At 44.1% G+C, this 19268-nt stretch overlaps 2 protein-coding genes across 3 annotated transcripts; both read right to left on the bottom strand.

The window, feature by feature from the left end:
* Positions 1–278: 278 nt before the first annotated feature.
* LOC311113424 (elongation factor 1-alpha 1) lies at positions 279–4510 on the bottom strand. The gene is made up of 7 exons (XM_084156635.1): positions 4336–4510; positions 3865–4044; positions 3204–3500; positions 2804–2954; positions 1758–2014; positions 1334–1568; positions 279–1019 (listed from the first exon to the last, which is right to left on the bottom strand). Exons 1-7 carry the CDS (start codon positions 4477–4479, stop codon positions 895–897), a joined length of 1389 nt encoding a protein of 462 aa, XP_084012761.1. The 5' UTR covers positions 4480–4510; the 3' UTR covers positions 279–894.
* Positions 4511–8027: 3517 nt separating this feature from the next.
* Positions 8028–17300, bottom strand: LOC311113252 (NACHT, LRR and PYD domains-containing protein 12-like; the record flags this gene model as incomplete). Of its 2 annotated transcripts, XM_084156459.1 has the most annotated exons (10): positions 17213–17300; positions 15767–15965; positions 13875–15584; positions 11294–11641; positions 10982–11149; positions 10714–10884; positions 10218–10391; positions 9761–9934; positions 9470–9643; positions 8028–9193 (listed from the first exon to the last, which is right to left on the bottom strand). In XM_084156459.1, the coding sequence occupies exons 2-10, from the start codon at positions 15805–15807 to the stop codon at positions 9181–9183; spliced, it is 2973 nt and encodes a 990-aa protein (XP_084012585.1). In that variant the 5' UTR covers positions 15808–15965; positions 17213–17300. The 2 variants fall into 2 exon arrangements, with proteins under 2 accessions (XP_084012585.1, XP_084012586.1); XM_084156460.1 differs by lacking the exon at positions 8028–9193 and having other exon boundaries at positions 9466–9643.
* Between the last annotated feature and the right edge of the window lie 1968 nt (positions 17301–19268).

Consider the following 19268-nt stretch of genomic DNA (forward strand, 5'->3'; position numbering starts at 1 on the left):
TCCATCAAGCCTGTAATGTCATGAAAAATGCTAAAGTAACTTTTATTGTCATACAGCAATAAAAACAAAAAAAGGAAATTCAAGTGTATGTTTGTGACATATTTACAGACATGTTCTGCTAGCCTATGAGCATTGTGGTGTACGTGGTCAGTGTATGTTTTATAGCTGCGTGTTGGCATTTTTTAGCTGCGTGTCGGCTATTTATTACCTTGAAAATGATTTTCATTTTTCAACTGTCAACCCATATTTAAATGACTGCGGAAAAATGACAGACATGTAAGTTTGAAGACTTTTTAATGTCTTTGATTTAGATCAAGCTTACAGGTTGCATACAATAAGGTGTAGAGGACACAGTATCGATAAAGTTTGAACAGTGCAAGGGAGCTTTTAAGCCAAGCAAGGTGCTATAATATGTTAACATCTGATATCTTTTTGAAAATGTATCGGGAACATGCAAGCAGCCATAGGAACACAGGCTAGAACACATATCTTTGGAAGCTGGAACACAACACCATTTCAACATTTATCAACTTAAAAAATGTTGTACATTTTAATAACATTAACTAGCAGCTAGTTTAATGCAAACCAACACTATCAATACAATTATTGAGGTTTAACTGACTACAATAGCACACATCTAGAGGAGATATTTAAATCGTCTTCCACTCAGTGTATCCTAACCACAAACAGAGTCAAACAAACAGACCAAAACATATATAAAACAGAACACTTCCTTAAAGAATATACCGTATGATTTTTTTTCCTCCGTCTGCTCTTGCGATGCATCGTGAGCATGGACCAGACTTTGACTATGGTGTGTAGGAGAGGTGTGGGGGTAATGGGGGAGTTGGTTTTACGGTGGCGGACGCTAACGTTGCAAGCCCAACACAACGTTCATTTGACCTTCTGGGCCTTCTGGGCCGACTTGGTGACCTTGCCCGTGGACGGAGCCTTCTTCTCCACTGCCTTGATCACGCCCACCGCCACCGTCTGACGCATGTCACGCACCGCAAAGCGCCCTGGGAGGATGGAGAGAATGATCAAATGTAAGTCATATTTGTAATGACTTTATTATAAACGTATTTCAGTCTATTGCAGGCTTTATAACACATGATACAATGACATTTGTGATCAACTGTAGCACTTTGAAAACAGCCCCAACTTCACTAAATGGAAAATGTGATTAGTTCTAGACAAGGAGCACCAAGACTGAAGAAGGACGGGATAACTTATCTCATGAACAGAGCATGTTCTGTAATATCGATATGACAAAGGTACATGTCATCTGTCCCCCAATAGGGGTCTGGGTTGAGGGCACACACACATCACTTACCAAGAGGTGGGTACTCAGAGAAGCTCTCCACACACATGGGCTTCCCGGGGACCATGTCAACGATGGCAGCGTCGCCAGACTTCAGGGCCTTGGGGTTGTCCTCCAGCTTCTTGCCCGAGCGCCGGTCAATCTTCTCCTTCAGCTCAGCGAACTTACAGGCGATGTGGGCCGTGTGGCAGTCCAGCACAGGGGCGTAGCCGGCACTGATCTGACCTGGGTGGTTCAGGATGATGACCTGGGGGAGGAGGGAGGAAACACACACTTGTCATTTTTCTTCTGTGACTCTATGCTATTTGTTCCTTCTTAAAAAGTGTGGTGAATGGTGTTCATGACACACACAAAAACAGCATGTTAATTGGTGTCTGTATGACTCGTTTCAATCCAGACACACAATGTTCTCCACAGCTAACTCTCCTATCCAGACCTGTGCAGTGAAGTTGGCCGCCTCCATCGGCGGGTCGTTCTTGCTGTCTCCAGCCACGTTCCCTCGCCGTATGTCTTTTACCGACACGTTCTTGACGTTAAAGCCCACGTTGTCTCCGGGCATGGCCTCGGTCAGCGCCTCGTGGTGCATCTCCACTGACTTGACCTCTGTGGTCACGTTGACGGGGGCAAAGGTCACCACCATGCCTGGCTTGATCATGCCCGTCTCCACCCGCCCCACCGGGACCGTACCAATACCTGGGAGAGAGGGAGGTGAGAGGCATGAAAGGTTTTAGGCAATCTTTCAAGTCTCTGAGGCCAGGATTCAATCCGATTGCACTTGTAGACATTGTAGCTTTTAATGGAAATGTTACCGCGTTCGCAGAGATCGCATTCAAGGTAAACGCTGCAGATATCAGCTTAATTGTAAATTCCCGTAAAATGTCAAGCGTGCTAGATTGCGGATCGAACACAGCCCACTTCTGAGTGGCGCAGTGGTCTAAGGCACTGCATCGCAGTGCTAACTGTGCCACTAGAGATCCTGGTTCGAATCCAGGCTCTGTCGCAGCCGGCCGCGACCGGGAGACTCATGGGCGGCGCACAATTGGCCCAGCGTCGTCCAGGGTAGGGGAGGGAATGGCCGGCAGGGATGTAGCTCAGTTGATAGAGCATGGCGTTTGCAACGCCAGGGTTGTGGGTTCGATTCCAATGGGGGGCCAGTATAAATAAAATGTAAAAATTTAAATAAAAAATGTAAAAAATTGGTATTCACTAACTGTAAGTCGCTCTGGATAAGAGCGTCTGCTAAATGACTAAAATGTAAATGTAATTGAATCCCAGCCTGAGTGCAAAGTATAACATCAAAATAAAATTAATGTAAGAGCTGAAAAACAACTCAAAACCCTTTGGCTTTCATTGCACCACACTAGCCAAATTGACCATTTAAATGGAATTGACCCAAAGCCACTGGCGTAGCCCCTCCCCGCAAGGCAGGGGGGCCCACAAGCTCCTCCTCAGTAAGGTGATCTCCACCTCCCAGGGCCTCACCTCCTATCTTGTAGACGTCCTGTAGTGGCAGGCGGAGGGGTTTGTCTGTGGGGCGGGAGGGGGGCTGGATGGCGTCCAGGGCCTCCAGCAGGGTGGTTCCAGAGGCGTTGCCGTCTTTACGGGTGATCTTCCACCCTTTGAACCATGTCATCTACAGGGAACAGACAAAATATTAGGAACAAGCATAACTTAAGCGTTATGGCCTACATAAGTAATATGCATTAACACACCTTGTAAAACTAACCTTTTCATCCAATTGTAGTTATACTAATTGGGCAGTGTAATTCAGTGGCGGTGTGCACGACTGCATCTGCAACTCTATTGTGTAATAAGGTGGCGTCCTAGGAATATAAAGTGTCACCCTGCCTTGGAAAAAGATAAGTAGAAGAAGAATACTAACGTTAGGGCTAGCCTCCAGCATATTGTCCCCATTCCAGCCAGAGATGGGAACGAAGGCCACCGTATCTGGGTTGTAACCAATCTTCTTAATATAGGTGCTGACTTCCTTCACAATCTCCTCATAGCGTTTCTGGCTGTAGTTGGGCTCGGTGGAGTCCATCTTGTTGACGCCTACGATCAGTTGCTTGACCCCTAGGGTGTAGGCCAGAAGGGCGTGCTCGCGGGTTTGCCCATTCTTGGAGATGCCCGCCTCGAACTCGCCCACGCCCGCCGCCACGATGAGCACGGCACAGTCCGCCTGTGGCGAGAAGGAGACAGGGAGCGACCATGACGTTTAATTTTGTTTGCATTTGAAAGATTTTTGAAAGCATAAAGTGTTACATGAAATAATAAGCAATTTCTTCTAGTAAACATAATAACAAAATGTAATGGTGCCATTTATGGATTCCGGGAATAACGGTTTGATTTTCAGAGTAGCCAACGTAATCCTGGTCAAAGGTTTTGTTTTCTAAGAGTAAAGAAGACATGTTTAATATGATTCATGCTCTTCTTTCTTCTAGTTTTGGGGCCCATATGTACCAAATAAAAAGGCCCATGGCTAAACTTTTAGTCAGGGTCCATGTTTAGTGACAGCTGGATACGGTAGTGTCTGCAGCCCATACCTGAGAGGTGCCAGTGATCATGTTCTTGATGAAGTCCCTGTGTCCCGGGGCGTCGATGATGGTGACGTAGTACTTGCTAGTCTCAAACTTCCACAGGGAGATGTCGATGGTGATGCCTCGCTCCCTCTCTGCCTTCAGCTTGTCCAGCACCCAGGCATATTTAAACGAGCCCTTCCCCATCTAAAGAGAGACCAAATTAATGTCAAAAGTCAGTGCCGTTTGTTTGTCTCTTTTAACTTTATGTTGAACAAAATCGAGAGAGAGATGGAGAGATAAATAAGTCAATGCTCAGTTCAATGGTATGGATTCAAAGTGGAATCATACCATATCCCTGAAATACAGAGCTTGGCGTAAGGTTTGACAATAGACTCCAACTTCATCGATCCTGCATAACAACAGGATAGACCTTAAATACATTCCCACCAGAAAGCGTGGTTTCGATAAGCTACTTGTGTCTGGCCACCTCCATACCTCAGCGGCCTCCTTCTCAAACTTCTCGATGGTCCTCTTATCGATGCCCCCACACTTGTAGATGAGGTGGCCTGTGGTGGTCGACTTGCCTGAGTCCACATGGCCGATCACCACGATGTTGATGTGAAGCTTCTCCTTGCCCATAGCTGTTCACTCAGGAAGACGCTGGAGTAGACTGTTGCAAGTTATTAGGAATTAATGTCATTAACTGAGCAAAATGTATTACATTTTAGGAGGTATTAAGAACTGTGGTCCTCTGTAGCTCAGCTGGTAGAGCACGGCGCTTGTAACGCCAAGGTAGTGGGTTCGATCCCCGGGACCACCAATACACAAAAATGTATGCACGCATGACTGTAAGTCGCTTTGGATAAAAGCGTCTGCTAAATGGCATATTATTATTATTATTATTATTATTATAAGAAGAGAAACATTTGTGAAATTGATGAATACTAGTGACGGAGTCCAGTCTCCCTTTGCAATGCTTTGTTTTGTTGATAAGTCTGTAAGCAACAAAGAAAGCTCACAACAGTTTGTAGACTATTGCATTACACACACACACCTCTTCTCCCTCACACATCATCATTTCAGTCAGAGAACCATTCACACCCCTTATCTCTATTCCCTTCCCTGACAATGTGTCTAACGTTTCACTGAGTGGCTTGCCACCATTTTGAGAGCGAAGTCATCTGAAAGAATGAACAAGTGAAAGAAAAGCAGCTATTTCTCAACAACATAGCTGTTATTCTCCTTCCTGGTTCTCAAAGCCTGCCCTGCCATGTTCATGATGACACTGGATACTGGTGGGTGCAAACAGTATTTGGACCGTTTAATATTTCAAGAGACAGTCATAGAAACAATAGCCAGTCAATCAATCAATATACATCAAGGTTACATTCCATATTTAGTATACTGGGCTCTATACAGGGAATAGTGCACTATAGCCTATAAGGAATAGGGTGCCATTTGCAATTTTACCTAGGTAACCCCTCCCTCCCTCCTCATACACTCCCCTAAACACCTGCTACAATTGACACTGAAATAAAGTTTTTTTTTTTACATAACATGGCTATTAACAAGATATCAAAGAAATACCATGTAAACACACAATGAACATTTTATGTAGTTGTAAAAACTTGACAAAATAATGGTATTGTGACCATTATATTACATGTTTATTTGCTCCTATGAAGCAATGAAAGACATTGCGGGACAGCAATAGGTAGGCTATTAACAGACTACTGCCTTAGTTTTGCGATTAATGACGCCAGTGTCATGCATGCATCTTGCTGTCTTGGTAACTATTTCGCGTTATCCAAACATAAGGCTACAGCGTCGGTTGATAAAAGATATACCTGAGGGAGGTATTAAACGGCGCCATGTTACATTCGCGAACAACCTCATTATTTTGCTAAAAGTGTCAGCCGCGTTGTTATTGTAATTTCCACATGGAGACTGCAATATATCCAAGCCTTGCATAACACTATTACATCCAGCGTTATACCGACCTTGTCGGAACATAATTTCACAGCACACATTTAAAAATGCAGACCACGGTTTGTAAATACTTTAGCTTGTTGTTAGCTAAAATGGTATCATACCTGAGTTTGTATAGAGGCGCTCGTCAAAATTCGGCCAGTGATCGTGGATCAAAAGATGCTGTCTGGTTTATTATTAGGGACGCAGTAGTTGGTGCTGCCGCTATTGGCTTCACAAACGTCATTAGTTTAACCCCCTCGTGGAGAATTTCGTGTTTTTCGCCACCAGGTGGTGGTGACGTACCATAACAATCAGAGAATCAGGCCATACGGTCATTAATGTGTAACATTGTAACAATTTGTGAACATGAGAGGTATGATTGTCAAACAGAGCTGTGAATTTGGTATACATTTACACACAAACAGACCACCCATACAAGCACACTCAAACAGACATACTGTACGTACCAGTTTAGGTTAAGATTCGTTTTGAGTGGAATAGAATACAATGACTTTAATAATATTATTTATTTTCCAACAGATGTTCTGGTATTAACATTCAGTTCATAGCATTGACCAGAACCTCTGTAGCTCAGCTGGTAGAGCACGGCGCTTGTAACGCTAGGGTAGTGGGTTCGATCCCCGGGACCACCCATACAAAAAAGAATTATGCACGCATGACTGTAAGTCGCTTTGGATAAAAGCGTCTGCTAAATGGCATATTATTATTATTAACAAAAACTGTTGTGTTCTACAAGGTATTTGTGAAAGAACATTACAAGAGCAGAGGAGAAAAATAGTAGAGAACTGTGTGTCACGCACAATCACACAACTCAAAAGGCACTTGTTTAACTTGAAATACAGCATCTACCAGACTGTTGCAGTAGGTTCAAACACATTTGGAGACCAGACCTAAAACTTATGACCAAAGTTTGAAAGCTTCTGTAGTTATACCTCCCATTAGTACGTTTTTTAAAACCATTATTACCAATGGAGGTACAGTGAGGGAAAAAAGCATTTGATCCCCTGCTGATTTTGTATGTTTGCCCACTGACAAAGAAATGATCAGTCTATAATTTTAATGGTAGGTTTATTTGAACATTGAGAGACAGATTAACAACAAAATCCAGAAAAACGCATGTCAAAAATGTTATAAATTGATTTGCATTTTAAATGAGGGAAATAAGTATTTGACCCCCTCTCAATCAGAAAGATTTCTGGCTCCCAGGTGTCTTTTATACAGGTAACGAGCTTACAGGTAACGAGCTGAGATTAGGAGCACACTCTTAAAGGGAGTGCTCCTAATCTCAGTTTGTTAACTGTATAAAAGACACCTGTCAAGAGAAGCAATCAATCAATCAGATTCCAAACTCTCCACCATGGCAAGACCAAAGAGCTCTCCAAGGACGTCGGGGACAAGATTGTAGACCTACACAAGGCTGGAATGGGCTACAAGACCATCGCCAAGCAGCTTGGTGAGAAGGTGACAACAGTTGGTGCGATTATTCGCAAATGGAAGAAACACAAAATAACTGTCAATCTCCCTCGGCCTGGGGCTCCATGCAAGATCTCACCTCGTGGCGTTGCAATGATCATGAGAACGGTGAGGAATCAGCCCAGAACTACACGGGAGGATCTTGTCAATGATCTCAAGGCAGCTGGGACCATAGTCACCAAGAAAACAATTGGTAACACACTACGCCGTGAAGGACTGAAATCCTGCAGCTCCGCAAGGTCCCCCTGCTCAAGAAAGCATATATACAGGGCCGTCTGAAGTTTGCCAATGAACATCTGAATGATTCAGAGGAGAACTGGGTGAAAGTGTTGTGGTCAGATGAGACCAAAATCGAGCTCTTTGGCATCAACTCAACGTGTTTGGAGGAGGAGGAATGCTGCCTATGACCCCAAGAACACCATCCCCACCGTCAAACATGGAGGTGGAAACATTATGCTTTGGGGGTGTTTTTCTGCTAAGGGGACAGGACAACTTCACCGAATCAAAGGGACGATGGACGGGGCCATGTACCGTCAAATCTTGGGTGAGAACCTCCTTCCCTCAGCCAGGGCATTGAAAATGGGTCGTGGATGGGTATTCCAGCATGACAATGACCCAAAACACACGGCCAAGGCAACAAAGGAGTGGCTCAAGAAGAAGCACATTAAGGTCCTGGAGTGGCCTAGCCAGTCTCCAGACCTTAATCCCATAGAAAATCTGTGGAGGGAGCTGAAGGTTCGAGTTGCCAAACGTCAGCCTCGAAACCTTCATGACTTGGAGAAGATCTGCAAAGAGGAGTGGGACAAAATCCCTCCTGAGATGTGTGCAAACCTGGTAGCCAACTACAAGAAACGTCTGACCTCTGTGATTGCCAACAAGGGTTTTGCAGAGGGGTCAAATACTTATTTCCCTCATTAAAATGCAAATCAATTTATAACATTTTTGACATGCGTTCTTCTGGATTTTTTTGTTGTTATTCTGTCTCTCACTGTTCAAATAAACCTACCATTAAATGTATAGACTGATCATGTCTTTGTCAGTGGGCAAACGTACAAAATCAGCAGGGGATCAAATACTTTTTTCCCCCCCTCACTGTAGCTAGGTATATTTGGGTAAAATGTACATTGAACCCAACAATAGTAAATCAACCCAGAGTTGTACTACTGTATACATTCTGATACATTTGGTCATCTTGATGAAAACGCACTTTCAAAAGAAATAAAAGAAATAAAAAACATTGAAAAACAAGACTAAACCAAGGTAATGTGCCAGTGTTAAAATGAAAAACACTGCATCATCCTTCTCCCTCAGAGAATGCGTGACTGAAATGGATTCGTAACCTCACTCCACCAAACTGCTAGCATTTCGTACTGTAGTTGGCTAAGACAACGTTCTCAAGAGGCCGGTCACGTGTGTTTGAGGAGCAGAGGTGCCTGTTACAAAGGCTATACATTCTGGTGTACATATTAACGTGCAAAACATATTGTAAAGCTTCTGCAAAGGCTAAATGGGTTGATAATGTAGCAAGACCAGAGGAACAGAGTTAGTAACACTGTGTGTGTCATTTCAGCCACTTTCAGCCAATATCTGTTTCTAGGTTAATAATCATTGGCCTTCTGTTCAAGTGTGAGCAGCCAGGATACAGCTCACTGCATGACACTGTAAGGTATTTTAAAAGGGTTCAAAAGTCAGTGAATCAGTCAATTTGGTCCAAAGCAGGTCAAGTGCCTACTGTTGACCTGAAAGTACTGTGTGTCGAGTCTTGTGAGCCAATCTTTTCGTATCTTCACTCCAGAGTGTTCCTCATTAAGTAACTTCACTCCAGATTTGGGAAAAGGTTGAGCCGAGAACCACCTCCAGCGAGCAAAGCCACTCTCAATCGTTTATTCTGGAAAGAAGAATAACTTTAACAAATGGACTAATAACAAATAAAACCTGTAGGCCAAGCTCATTACATCGCACTAATGTAGGCCTACAAATTATGAATACGTAGACAAAAACCTATTGGTAACATTTCTCAAAGAAGCTAAAGCAAGAGGGCAGCATCTCTAGAGTATATCTAGAGAATATCTTTCAAGTTCAAGAAAGAAAAAAACATTTTACACTGTTTGTATGATAACATTAACAGGTAACTTTTCTGAGCTTCCATGGCACCAGTACTTACTCTAGAGTCTGTAGTTTGTAGCGTGGGTCGTCCCTGATGGCAGAGAGAATTCTCAGTCCATCTTCTCCTGTGTCGTTTCCCATCAGGCCTAGCTCTGTGATGCTGGAGTGGCTGGACTTCAGGGCTAAGGCTAGGGAGGAGCAGCCCTCTGCTGTGATCCCACAGCATCTCAGACTGGGGGGGGGAGAGACAGAGGATATTCACTTCACCTCATTCAACAAGGCATTATAAATGCATTTTTTTGTGAATATCCTTATAATACAGTATGAACACTGTCAACATGTTACTTACAACAGTCTCTCCAGTTTACAGGTTGTTGAGGTCAGTCCCATGCAGATTGTTTTTACACCGCTGTCTCCCAGTTCGTTTCTAGAGAGATCCAGCTCTTTCAGGTTGGTGAGCTTGGAGCTGAGAGCTTCGACCAGCTCCGGACAGCATCGCTCTGTCAGCTTACAGTCACTCACTCTAGGTGTGTGTGTGGGGGGGAGACTATTTAACATTTGAGCAAATTTTCTACAAATACACACAACATTACAGTCCAAAATCAAAGATTGTTAAATGTTTAGACATCCAAAGTAGTCTCATTTGATTTGAGTGTACTGTCCCTTTAAATCACACACGCGAGTCATCCTCAGTAGTTTTGTTCACTGATGTGCCATTTCAATTATAAAATATATCTATCAACTAAACTAATCAATGGTGAACAGTTAGGCCTTCTACAATTGTACAGTCTAATCACTGTACTCACCGTAGGGTCTCCAGTGAAAAGCGTATCGTTTTGAGGAACAGGAAGAACGCGGCAACATCCGAGTCACCCAGGTGGTTCCTGCTGATATCCAGCTGTTTGAGGAAGGTGGGGCCAAAACTGAACCCTCCAGCCACCCAACGACAGCCTTCAGACGTGAAGCCACAGCGCGCCAGACTGAAGAGACGGAAGAAGGGCAACACTCTTCAATGTCAATTCATTGATTAATTAATCAATTATTTTATTATTTAATATGCATGTATGGTATCAAAGGAGTTTGGAAAATGATAAGATAGCAAAAATACAAATTTCATATACAAATTCGCTAAGTTTGAATGTGTTGTGCTATTCAGCTCATATGGCCAGCAAAGCAAACTGGCGGCCAGCGGGCAAAATTCGGCCCATAAGTGATTTGTTTTGGCCCGCCAAAATTGTCTAAATTGATTTAATCTGGTGTACATGGAATTGGGCACAACTCTCCGTGAGCTAGCTAACTTACTTGAGTTTCTCCAGTTGACAGCCGGGCAGTCCGAAGGCGTTGCAGAGCATCTTGACCCCCTCGTCCTTCAGGTTGTTGTTGCTCAGGTTGAGCTCCCTCAGACTGGGGATGTTCACCAGACATCCAGACATGTGCTTACAGCATTTCTCAGTGAGCTGACAACAGTACAACCTGGTTGAAAGGAGATGGTTCATTTATTACAGTGAATATTCGACTTCTGATTCAGTGTGTGGTCGCAATACACATTCAGTCCCTTATTGGTACCCACTCTAATTTGTAAATCTGGGTCAACTTCAGTAAATCCATGAGCAGCTCCACCCCCCTGTCTCCCAGGTTGTTCAGACTGATGTCCAGCTCTCTCAGGTGTCTGGGGTTGTCGATCAGCAACACTGCCAGAGCCTGGCACAGCTCCAGGCCCAGCTTACAATTTGAAAGCCTAATAAAGATTAAAATAAAATTAGAAGACAACAACTGTATTTCCTTACCGAAGGATATTACAAGTGGGGGTAAAGCAAGCCTACACATAATCAGAACAACAGGTTGTGGACATTTATTTAATACTCATTGATTCAATACTCACTTCAGGATCTGCAGTTCGCACTTAACAACCTTTAGTCCGTCAATGAGATGAAACACCCCCGATTCTCCCGGTTCGTTGCCGCTCAGATCCAGCTTTCGCAGGTGCGAGGGGTTGGATTTGAGAGCTTTGGCCAGAGCGGCAAAGCCATCCTGTTTCACCCTGCAGCCGGACAGTTTCAGTCTCTCCAGTCGGCAGTGTGGCTTGGCCAGGCCGGCCGCCAGTAGCTGCACTCCTGAGTCCTTCAGCGTGTTGAAACTCAGGTCCAGAGCTTTCAGATTGGACACCTTTGAGGTGAGCGCCGAGGCCAGACATTCACAGGATTTCTCAGTCAGGTTGTGATATGACAGCCTGGTGGGGAGGGTTTAAGGAATCAAAAAGAACATTAGAAGTCATACTAGTAGCCACTTGAACCACCAAAACTGTAAGACGAGCCCAACAAACTTGAATTACATCATTTTGATGACAATTATCTTGTGCGTTACGGACATTTCATATCGATATACAGTGCCCTCCACGAATATTGGCACCCTTGGTAAATATGAGCAAAACGGGCTGTGAAAAAATCTAACTGAAGTATATTCCCATTCATATTTTACGCTAAATTCACCTGAGTGATTAGGAACACTTAAGTGGTAAGCCATGACTTCCTGTTTCACTGGGGTATAAATATGAGGTGACACACAGCTCAAGTTCCCATAGTCATCCATCACTATGGGAAAGACCCGAGAACACAGTAATGATGTGCAACAAAAGGTTGTTGAGCTGCACAAATCAGGAAATGGCTATAAGAAAATAGCTCAACAGTTGAAAATGCCAATTCCTCTATCAGGGCAATAATTAAGAAGTTTAAAGACATTTACATTACATTTACGTCATTTAGCAGACGCTCTTATCCAGAGCGACTTACAAATAGGTGCATTCACCCTATAGCCAGTGGGATAACCACTTTACAATATCTATTTTTTTATTTATTTTTTATTTTAGGGGGGGGTAGAAGGATTACTTTATCCTATCCCAGGTATTCCTTAAAGAGGTGGGGTTTCAAATGTCTCCGGAAGGTGGTGAGTGACTCCGCTGTCCTGGCGTCATGAGGGAGCTTGTTCCACCATTGGGGTGCCAGAGTAGCGAACAGTTTTGACTGGGCTGAGCGGGAACTATGCTTCCGCAGAGGAAGGGGAGCCAGCAGGCCAGAGGTGGATGAACGCAATGCCCTCGTTTGGATGTAGGGACTGATCAGAGCCTGAAGGTACAGAGGTGCCGATCCCCTCACAGCTCCATAGGCAAGCACCATGGTCTTGTAACAGATGCGAGCTTCAACTGGAAGCCAGTGGAGTGTGCGGAGGAGCGGGGTGACGTGAGAGAACTTGGGAAGGTTGAACACCAGACGGGCTGCGGCATTCTGGATGAGTTGTAGGGGTTTAATGGCACAGGCAGGGAGCCCAGCCAACAGCGAGTTGCAGTAATCCAGACGGGATTGTTGATGTAAAGCAACTGGAGATGTTAACAATTGGCCTGGAAGAGGACGTGTGTCTATATTGCCCCCATGCAGTGAGGAGGAGGGTTAGAGTGGCCAAAAAATATCCAAGGATCACAACTGGAGGATTGCAGACGTTAGTTGGGTCTTGGGGTCAGAAAGTCTCCAAAACTACGATCAGACGCCACACCTATATAACCACAAGTTGTTCGGGAGGGTTGCCATAAAAAAAGCCTTTGCTGTCATCAAACAGCAAACTCAAGCGCCTACAGTTTGCCAAACGTAACTGGATCTTTGAATGGGACCAGGTTCTATGGTCAGATGAGACCAAAATATAGCTTTTTGGAAACAAACACCAGTGGGTTTGGCATAGACAGAAAGATGGCCATGCTGAAAAGTATGGTGGTGGATCTTTGATGTTGTGAGGCTGTTTTTCTTCCAAAGGCCCTGGACAACTTGTTAGGATTCATGGTATCATGGACTCCAAGTACCAGCAGATATTAAATCAAAACCTGACTGCCTCTGCTAGGAAGCTTAAACTGGGCCGTGGTTGGATCTTCCAGCAGGACAATGATCCAAAGCACACCTCAAAATCAAAACAAAAATGGTTCACTGACCACAGAATCAAGGTTTTGCCATGGCCATCCCAGTCCCCTGACCTAAACCCAATAGAAAACATGTGGGATGAGCTGAAGAAGAGAGTCCACAAGCTTGGACCTTGGAATCTGAAGGATCTGGAGAGATTCTGTATGGAGGAAGGGTCTCAGATCCCTTGCCATGTGTTCTCCAACCTCATTACGCATTATAGGAGAAGACTCAGAGCTGTTATCTTGGCAAAGGGATGTTGCACAAAGTATTGAATAAAGGGGTGCCAATAATTGTGGCTCACATATGAGAGAAATATTTGTTTTATGATAAGAATATTTTTTCTTTCAATTATTTTACATTAATTAAAAGGTTAGATTTTTGTACATTTTTTGAATGAAAGGCCAAGAGGATAAATAAAGAAAAAAATTCACAGCCGTTTTGCTCATGTTTAATAAGGGTGCCAATATTAGTGAAGGGCACTGTATAATAGCTGGTATTATTAAATGACCAAGTACTTACATGACTCTCTGGGAAGCTTTGATCACTGGCAGCATCCTCAGAAGTTCCTTGTCTCCTCTGTTCTCTACTTCCAACCCAAACATGTCTGTCGACCCAGACTTCGATGCCACTAACAGAGAGGCCAGGTCGGACCAATGTGCAGGTGGATATTTGGCATCTGGGGGGATTCCCGTCTCGAGAAAGCGCATGCCATCAGTTTCTAGAGAGTAGTCTTTCAGTTCCCTCAGGCAGTTCAGCAAGTTGAGGGTCCTCGGTGAAGAGGGATTCTCCATGACCTTCTTCTTGATGTACTCTAACATTTCCGGAAGGGCAGTAGACGAGGTGAAACCAGCCTCTGAGAACATCTGGTTAAAGTTCTGCGCAATGCCGAGGAGGAAGCGAAGGAAGAGGTCCATATGTCCGGTCTTGCTCCGCAAAGTCATGTCCACCGCACTCTTGAGTTGGGTGGCATCTCCAAAAAACCAGAGAGTTCTCTCGATCTTGGTTTTCCGTTCGTCAGCACGGTTTTCATCTTGGCTGCCAACAGATTGAAGAAACCGCATTGCGGCGAAGAACTCCTGGATGGTAGTATGCCCAAAGTAGTACATCTTCTTTTGGTGCAGCCCAATATCCTCCCTGAAGATGGGTATGTTCACTTTTGCGTACATGGCTGCCACTTGGACATCAATGTTGCACTCTCGTAGGTCTTCCTCGTAGAAAACTGTGTTGCCTTTCACCAATTGCTTAAAGGCTAGATCCCCCAATTCATCAACCATCTTTACATTGCGGCGCTCCATTTGTAACAGGATGAGTAGGTCGTTGAATAATGGAGTTAGTGCGACAGGTTCGCATGTTTTGTCGGGTACATATGTCTGTTTCTCGAGTATGGACGCTGAGATCGAACAGATAAAAGGTATCTGGCACAAGTCGTAGAGGCCCTTCGAGTTCTTCAAGTAGGTGATAACAGCTTTAGCCTGGTTCTTGTCATTGATTGCTCTCCTGAAGAACTCCTCTTTCTGTGAGTCGGTGAAGCCTTCGATTTCTGACACTCTGTCAATGTATTGAAGAGGGATGCGACTGACTGCCGCAGGTCTGGAGGTAATCCATATGTGAGCGGCGGAGGGAAGAAGATTACCAATAATGAGGTTTGTCAGCAGTGCCGGCACGGAGGAAGCCTCTGTGACATCGGTCACCATCAGGCTGTTCTTGAAGTCGAGAGGACGACGGAATTCATCCAGACCGTCAAGGAAGAACACAACTCTGCAGTTCTCCAAGTTGGAAATTCCAGGTTCTTTCAATTCTGGGAAAAACTCGTAAAGAAGTTCAATCAGACTCAGTCTCTCCTTCAGCAAATTCAGCTCCCGGAAAGGAAGGGGAAATATGAGATGGACTTCCTGGTTTCCTTTTCCCTCTGCCCAGTTAAGAATGATCTGACGCACCTGGCTAGTTTTGCCAATACCAGAGACGCCCTTTGTCAGAGCTGTTCTGATAGGCTCATCGACTCCTGAGTTTAGGGATGAGCATGTTCCTTGGTGTCTTCTCCTGTAGCCTGGCTCAGTTAAAATATACTCATGTTGGTTCCCCTTGCTACTTTCACCAGCTTGATAGTGGAGATCGCAATGTATATAAAATGGATGCTCAGTCTCCCCCCCTGGCGGACTTTGATACTTTTTCTTCAGGATGGCTTTTAACTTATTGCGGAGTTCCCCCACATGGGAGGCAGAGGCTTTCCTGTCAAATTGGCAAATAAAAGTATTTCTTATTTTCTATAGGGCAGGTCTCTGTGCAATATGAAATACTAACACTTCAATGAACATGCCCTACTGTGTATTCCAAATGACACATTCATTTTCCATAGACTCATTTTGATCTGGTCATCTGTTCTTACTGTGTGGTGAATGTGATCATCTTACCTTTGCTCAGTCAACCGTTTTTTTTTCCCAGGGGAAAACATTTCCCTGGATTCAGAGGAGGTGGATCTGTTACTACCAACGTTTGTGTCCCTCCAATTTCTCCAGAGACAGAATCTGTGTAGAATGTAGTAAGGCAGGCTAGCTGGTCCCTCACGTGATAAAGGCTGCAAGGAGGTCCCACTACCAACCAACCATTGACCTGTAAACACAAAGAATATTGTGATTAGCAATATTGGTACTGTGTGCATATAGGTACACTATATCAGTGATGTACTGCCATTACTCCTTAAAATTGCACTGCCTCTCATATGGGAAATTATTCATTAACATGTTAAACCACAAATGATTATTGCTAATATTTCCACCTCAGCTTCTCATTGGTAGCCTGGGTATCTGTTTGTGTTAACATTACACTCCTTGTACTCCGTGACATATGCCAAACAGTTTTGCATGACAAGGAGTGGCATGATGGTACCCAGGCTTGCTCATCATTGGTGCTTTTAAACCTTGATTTTGAAGATTATTACTTTAAAATAGGCTAACCTTGTGAAATTAAGGCAACAGTCTTTGCTAGCTAGCCATTGTAGCTGGCTATCCATTGTTTTAGTCATGTAAACATCAGCTAGGTAGCTAGCCAAGTTAGTAAGTGCCTTGGCTTGTGCGAGCCGGAACGGCTCATAGGCTCCTGCCCTATCTACTGTTTCTGTAGAACGAGGCAGCTTAATTTTTATTTATTTTTTGTCATTTAGCAGACGCTCTTATCCAGAGCGACTTACAATGAGTGAGTGCGTACATTTTTCATACTGCCCCCCCGTGAGGCTATTTAGCAAGTACACCCCCTGGACAGGACGCTAGTCTATCGCAGGGCCTTACCCCCAATCTATCGCCTTAATGCTGAGTGCCAAGCAGAGATGCATCAAGTCCCATGTTTACAGTCTTTGGTATGACTCGGCCAGGGATTGAACTCACAACCTTCCAATCTCAGGGCAGACCCTAACCACAAGGCCACTGAGCTAGCCAAGTTTGGAGACTGACCAAATAATTTGCGATCTTTAGGAATGTAAACATGATCGATGTGGCCTATGTAGCTAACTAGTTGACAAAACACTGAATCTGCTTCATCAGCTTGATTCCGGGTCCTATTAGGAATCAGTCTGGGCTAGCGGACTACATTTGACATTTTAGTCATTTAGCAGACGCTCTTATCCAGAGCGACTTACAGTTAGTGAGTGCATACATTTCCATACTGGCCCCCCGTGGGAATCGAACCCACAACCCTGGCGTTGCAAGCGCCATGCTCTACCAACGTAGCTACACTACATAGCTAAAAGCTACAGTAAATGGCTACGATAATGTACAGGCTAGCATTCATCACATTCCACGTTTCTTTGCTATAAATTACAAAAACAACACCGAACTAATGCAATTCCATAGTTCTATACTTACTTGCTTTTCTCCCTTATTCTATTTTACCAATTCGTCTCGATAAATTCACGTTTTCGAGAAAGCGCTAGGGGTGAGTGGTTCCGTCTTTATCTTCTTCCTCCTCTTCCTTTTCTTCTTCTTCCTCTTTTTCTATGATATTATGGCGGTCCGCAAACAATCGTTTAAGAGCATGCCGCCACCTACTGTGCTGGAATGTACGATCAATCATGATCTGCCCAATTCTGTACTGCCTTGAAAATCAACCATACCCAACCCCATTAAACTTTATCTATATCATGCTGAAACACTCCACCCTTAGGATTGTTCAGCATGTCAACAACCATTTCAACAGTAACATCTGTTACCCCAATATCTCTTTAACCTGGCATTTCTGCTTTCCACAACCTGAGTCGTATTGATAACCTTGCCAATAAAAGCCATGAAGTCAACTTGATTCATTATCAAAGCGTCCTTTGACACCGCACATTCATGAGCACAAGATTTCTGAACAGTCCTCGAAACCATGCCAGGACCAGCAGAAGCACCACCCCCGACAGTAGGTCCACTTATTACAGGTACATCTATGTAAGCTCCATCAGTCCGCACTGTAGTTCTACCAATCTGTTTTACGGCCTCTGCATAAGATACATCATGACTGATCCTATATCTCTGAGCCTCTCTAGCCTCTCTCTGTACCTGGCATCCACCAAATGCTGCACTGTGTTCTCCCCCACAATTACAGCACTTAACCTTCACATTGCTTCCACATTCACCGTAAACATGTGCCCCTCCACACTTGGCACATCTTTTCCTTCCTTTACACTGAGCAGCTACATGTCCCATTCTTTGGCATTTAAAACACTGCAGTGCATATGGGACAAATTGAAACTAAGGAATCCTATCTGTACTTTTCCCGGCAATACTTTTTCTAACCTCAGCATCAATGATAAGCTTTCACTTCTTTGACCCTCTTGATCAATCTTTTGGCCTCAATCACTCTGCCTCCCTTCACATTTTCTTTAATATCATCTGTGGACATAGATATTGGGACTCCAGTGATAACTCCCCTCAATCTAGCATACGCACCAGGGAGATGGCTTTTAATCTTCTTCCCATTAAGCTTTTCCATTTTCAAAATCGTCTCTTGCTGAGGCTGGCTACCAGACAATATTAACAATCTACCATTTCCAATGAACCAAGCTAATTTCACTTCACCTATCTCTTTCTCTATGGTATTAGTTAGTCGGATAGGGTGTAAGTGAGGCCCTGTGGTCTCATCAAACACTATCACCACTTTCCACTCCAACACATCACTACTCTTGCTTCCTACATTGGCCCTCTTTATGCTTTCTTTACTAGATGCTCCACTGCTTTCTATATCATGATCTCTCTTCTTCCTATGTCTTTCCACTACAGACCATTCCGGTCCTTGACCCTCATCCTCCCGCTCCATACCATCAGAACTGACACCCATATTGTTCGCATTCCAGCACAGCTGTTACTTCACCAACTTTTCTCAATTTCCTCCATTTCGTCCGCACTACACTCTTCTTCTTCTTCTTCAGTGGGGTTTATCAGCGGTTGGCCTCTACACGCTTCACCAATCAAGGAACCTCATGAAAGACAACATACTCAACTCGACCTCCCACGGGACAGTGCTGCCCTTCCATCCACAAACAGCCGCATCCTCTCCAGGTTGCATTGCCCAGTTCCGAAGCCAGAGACTCTCCGTCAAAATAAAGACCCGGGTGTGAAAAATAATAATGTATGCAGTAACTGTATGTCGCTCTGGATAAGAGCGTCTGCTAAATGACTTAAATGTAAAAATGTTGCTAAACTATGTACAGTAGCTGAATATACTATAAGTAAACTTCTGCAGAAGACAAGTCATCATTTGGTTTAGGCTCTGTTGCATTCTAAAAGTTTAGCCTAGGTATAGATTTCATGAGTTTAGCCTGTGTGGCCTATACCAAAGCTGTCCCTCAGGACCCAGAGTGATGTGGCGGGAAAAAAAACATCTGGGGCCCATAGTTTTTCCTGATTTGCGAACCTAACCAGGTAAAACTCTGGACATTAT

This window comes from Coregonus lavaretus (assembly GCF_964263955.1).
Source record: "Coregonus lavaretus genome assembly, chromosome: 40".
Classification (NCBI taxonomy): domain Eukaryota; kingdom Metazoa; phylum Chordata; class Actinopteri; order Salmoniformes; family Salmonidae; genus Coregonus; species Coregonus lavaretus.

What these genes read in the sequence shown, in the direction of transcription:
- LOC311113424 (XM_084156635.1), bottom strand. Translation starts at nt 4,479, where the DNA reads ATGGGCAAGGAGAAGCTTCACATCAACATCGTGGTGATCGGCCATGTG. An exon ending in TGCTGGAGGCTAGCCCTAAC is followed by an intron (nt 2,955 to 3,203) that starts GTTAGTATTCTT and finishes TGTTCCCTGTAG; the next exon opens with ATGACATGGTTCAAAGGGTG. An exon ending in GGACGTCTACAAGATAGGAG is followed by an intron (nt 2,015 to 2,803) that starts GTGAGGCCCTGG and finishes CCTCTCTCCCAG; the next exon opens with GTATTGGTACGGTCCCGGTG.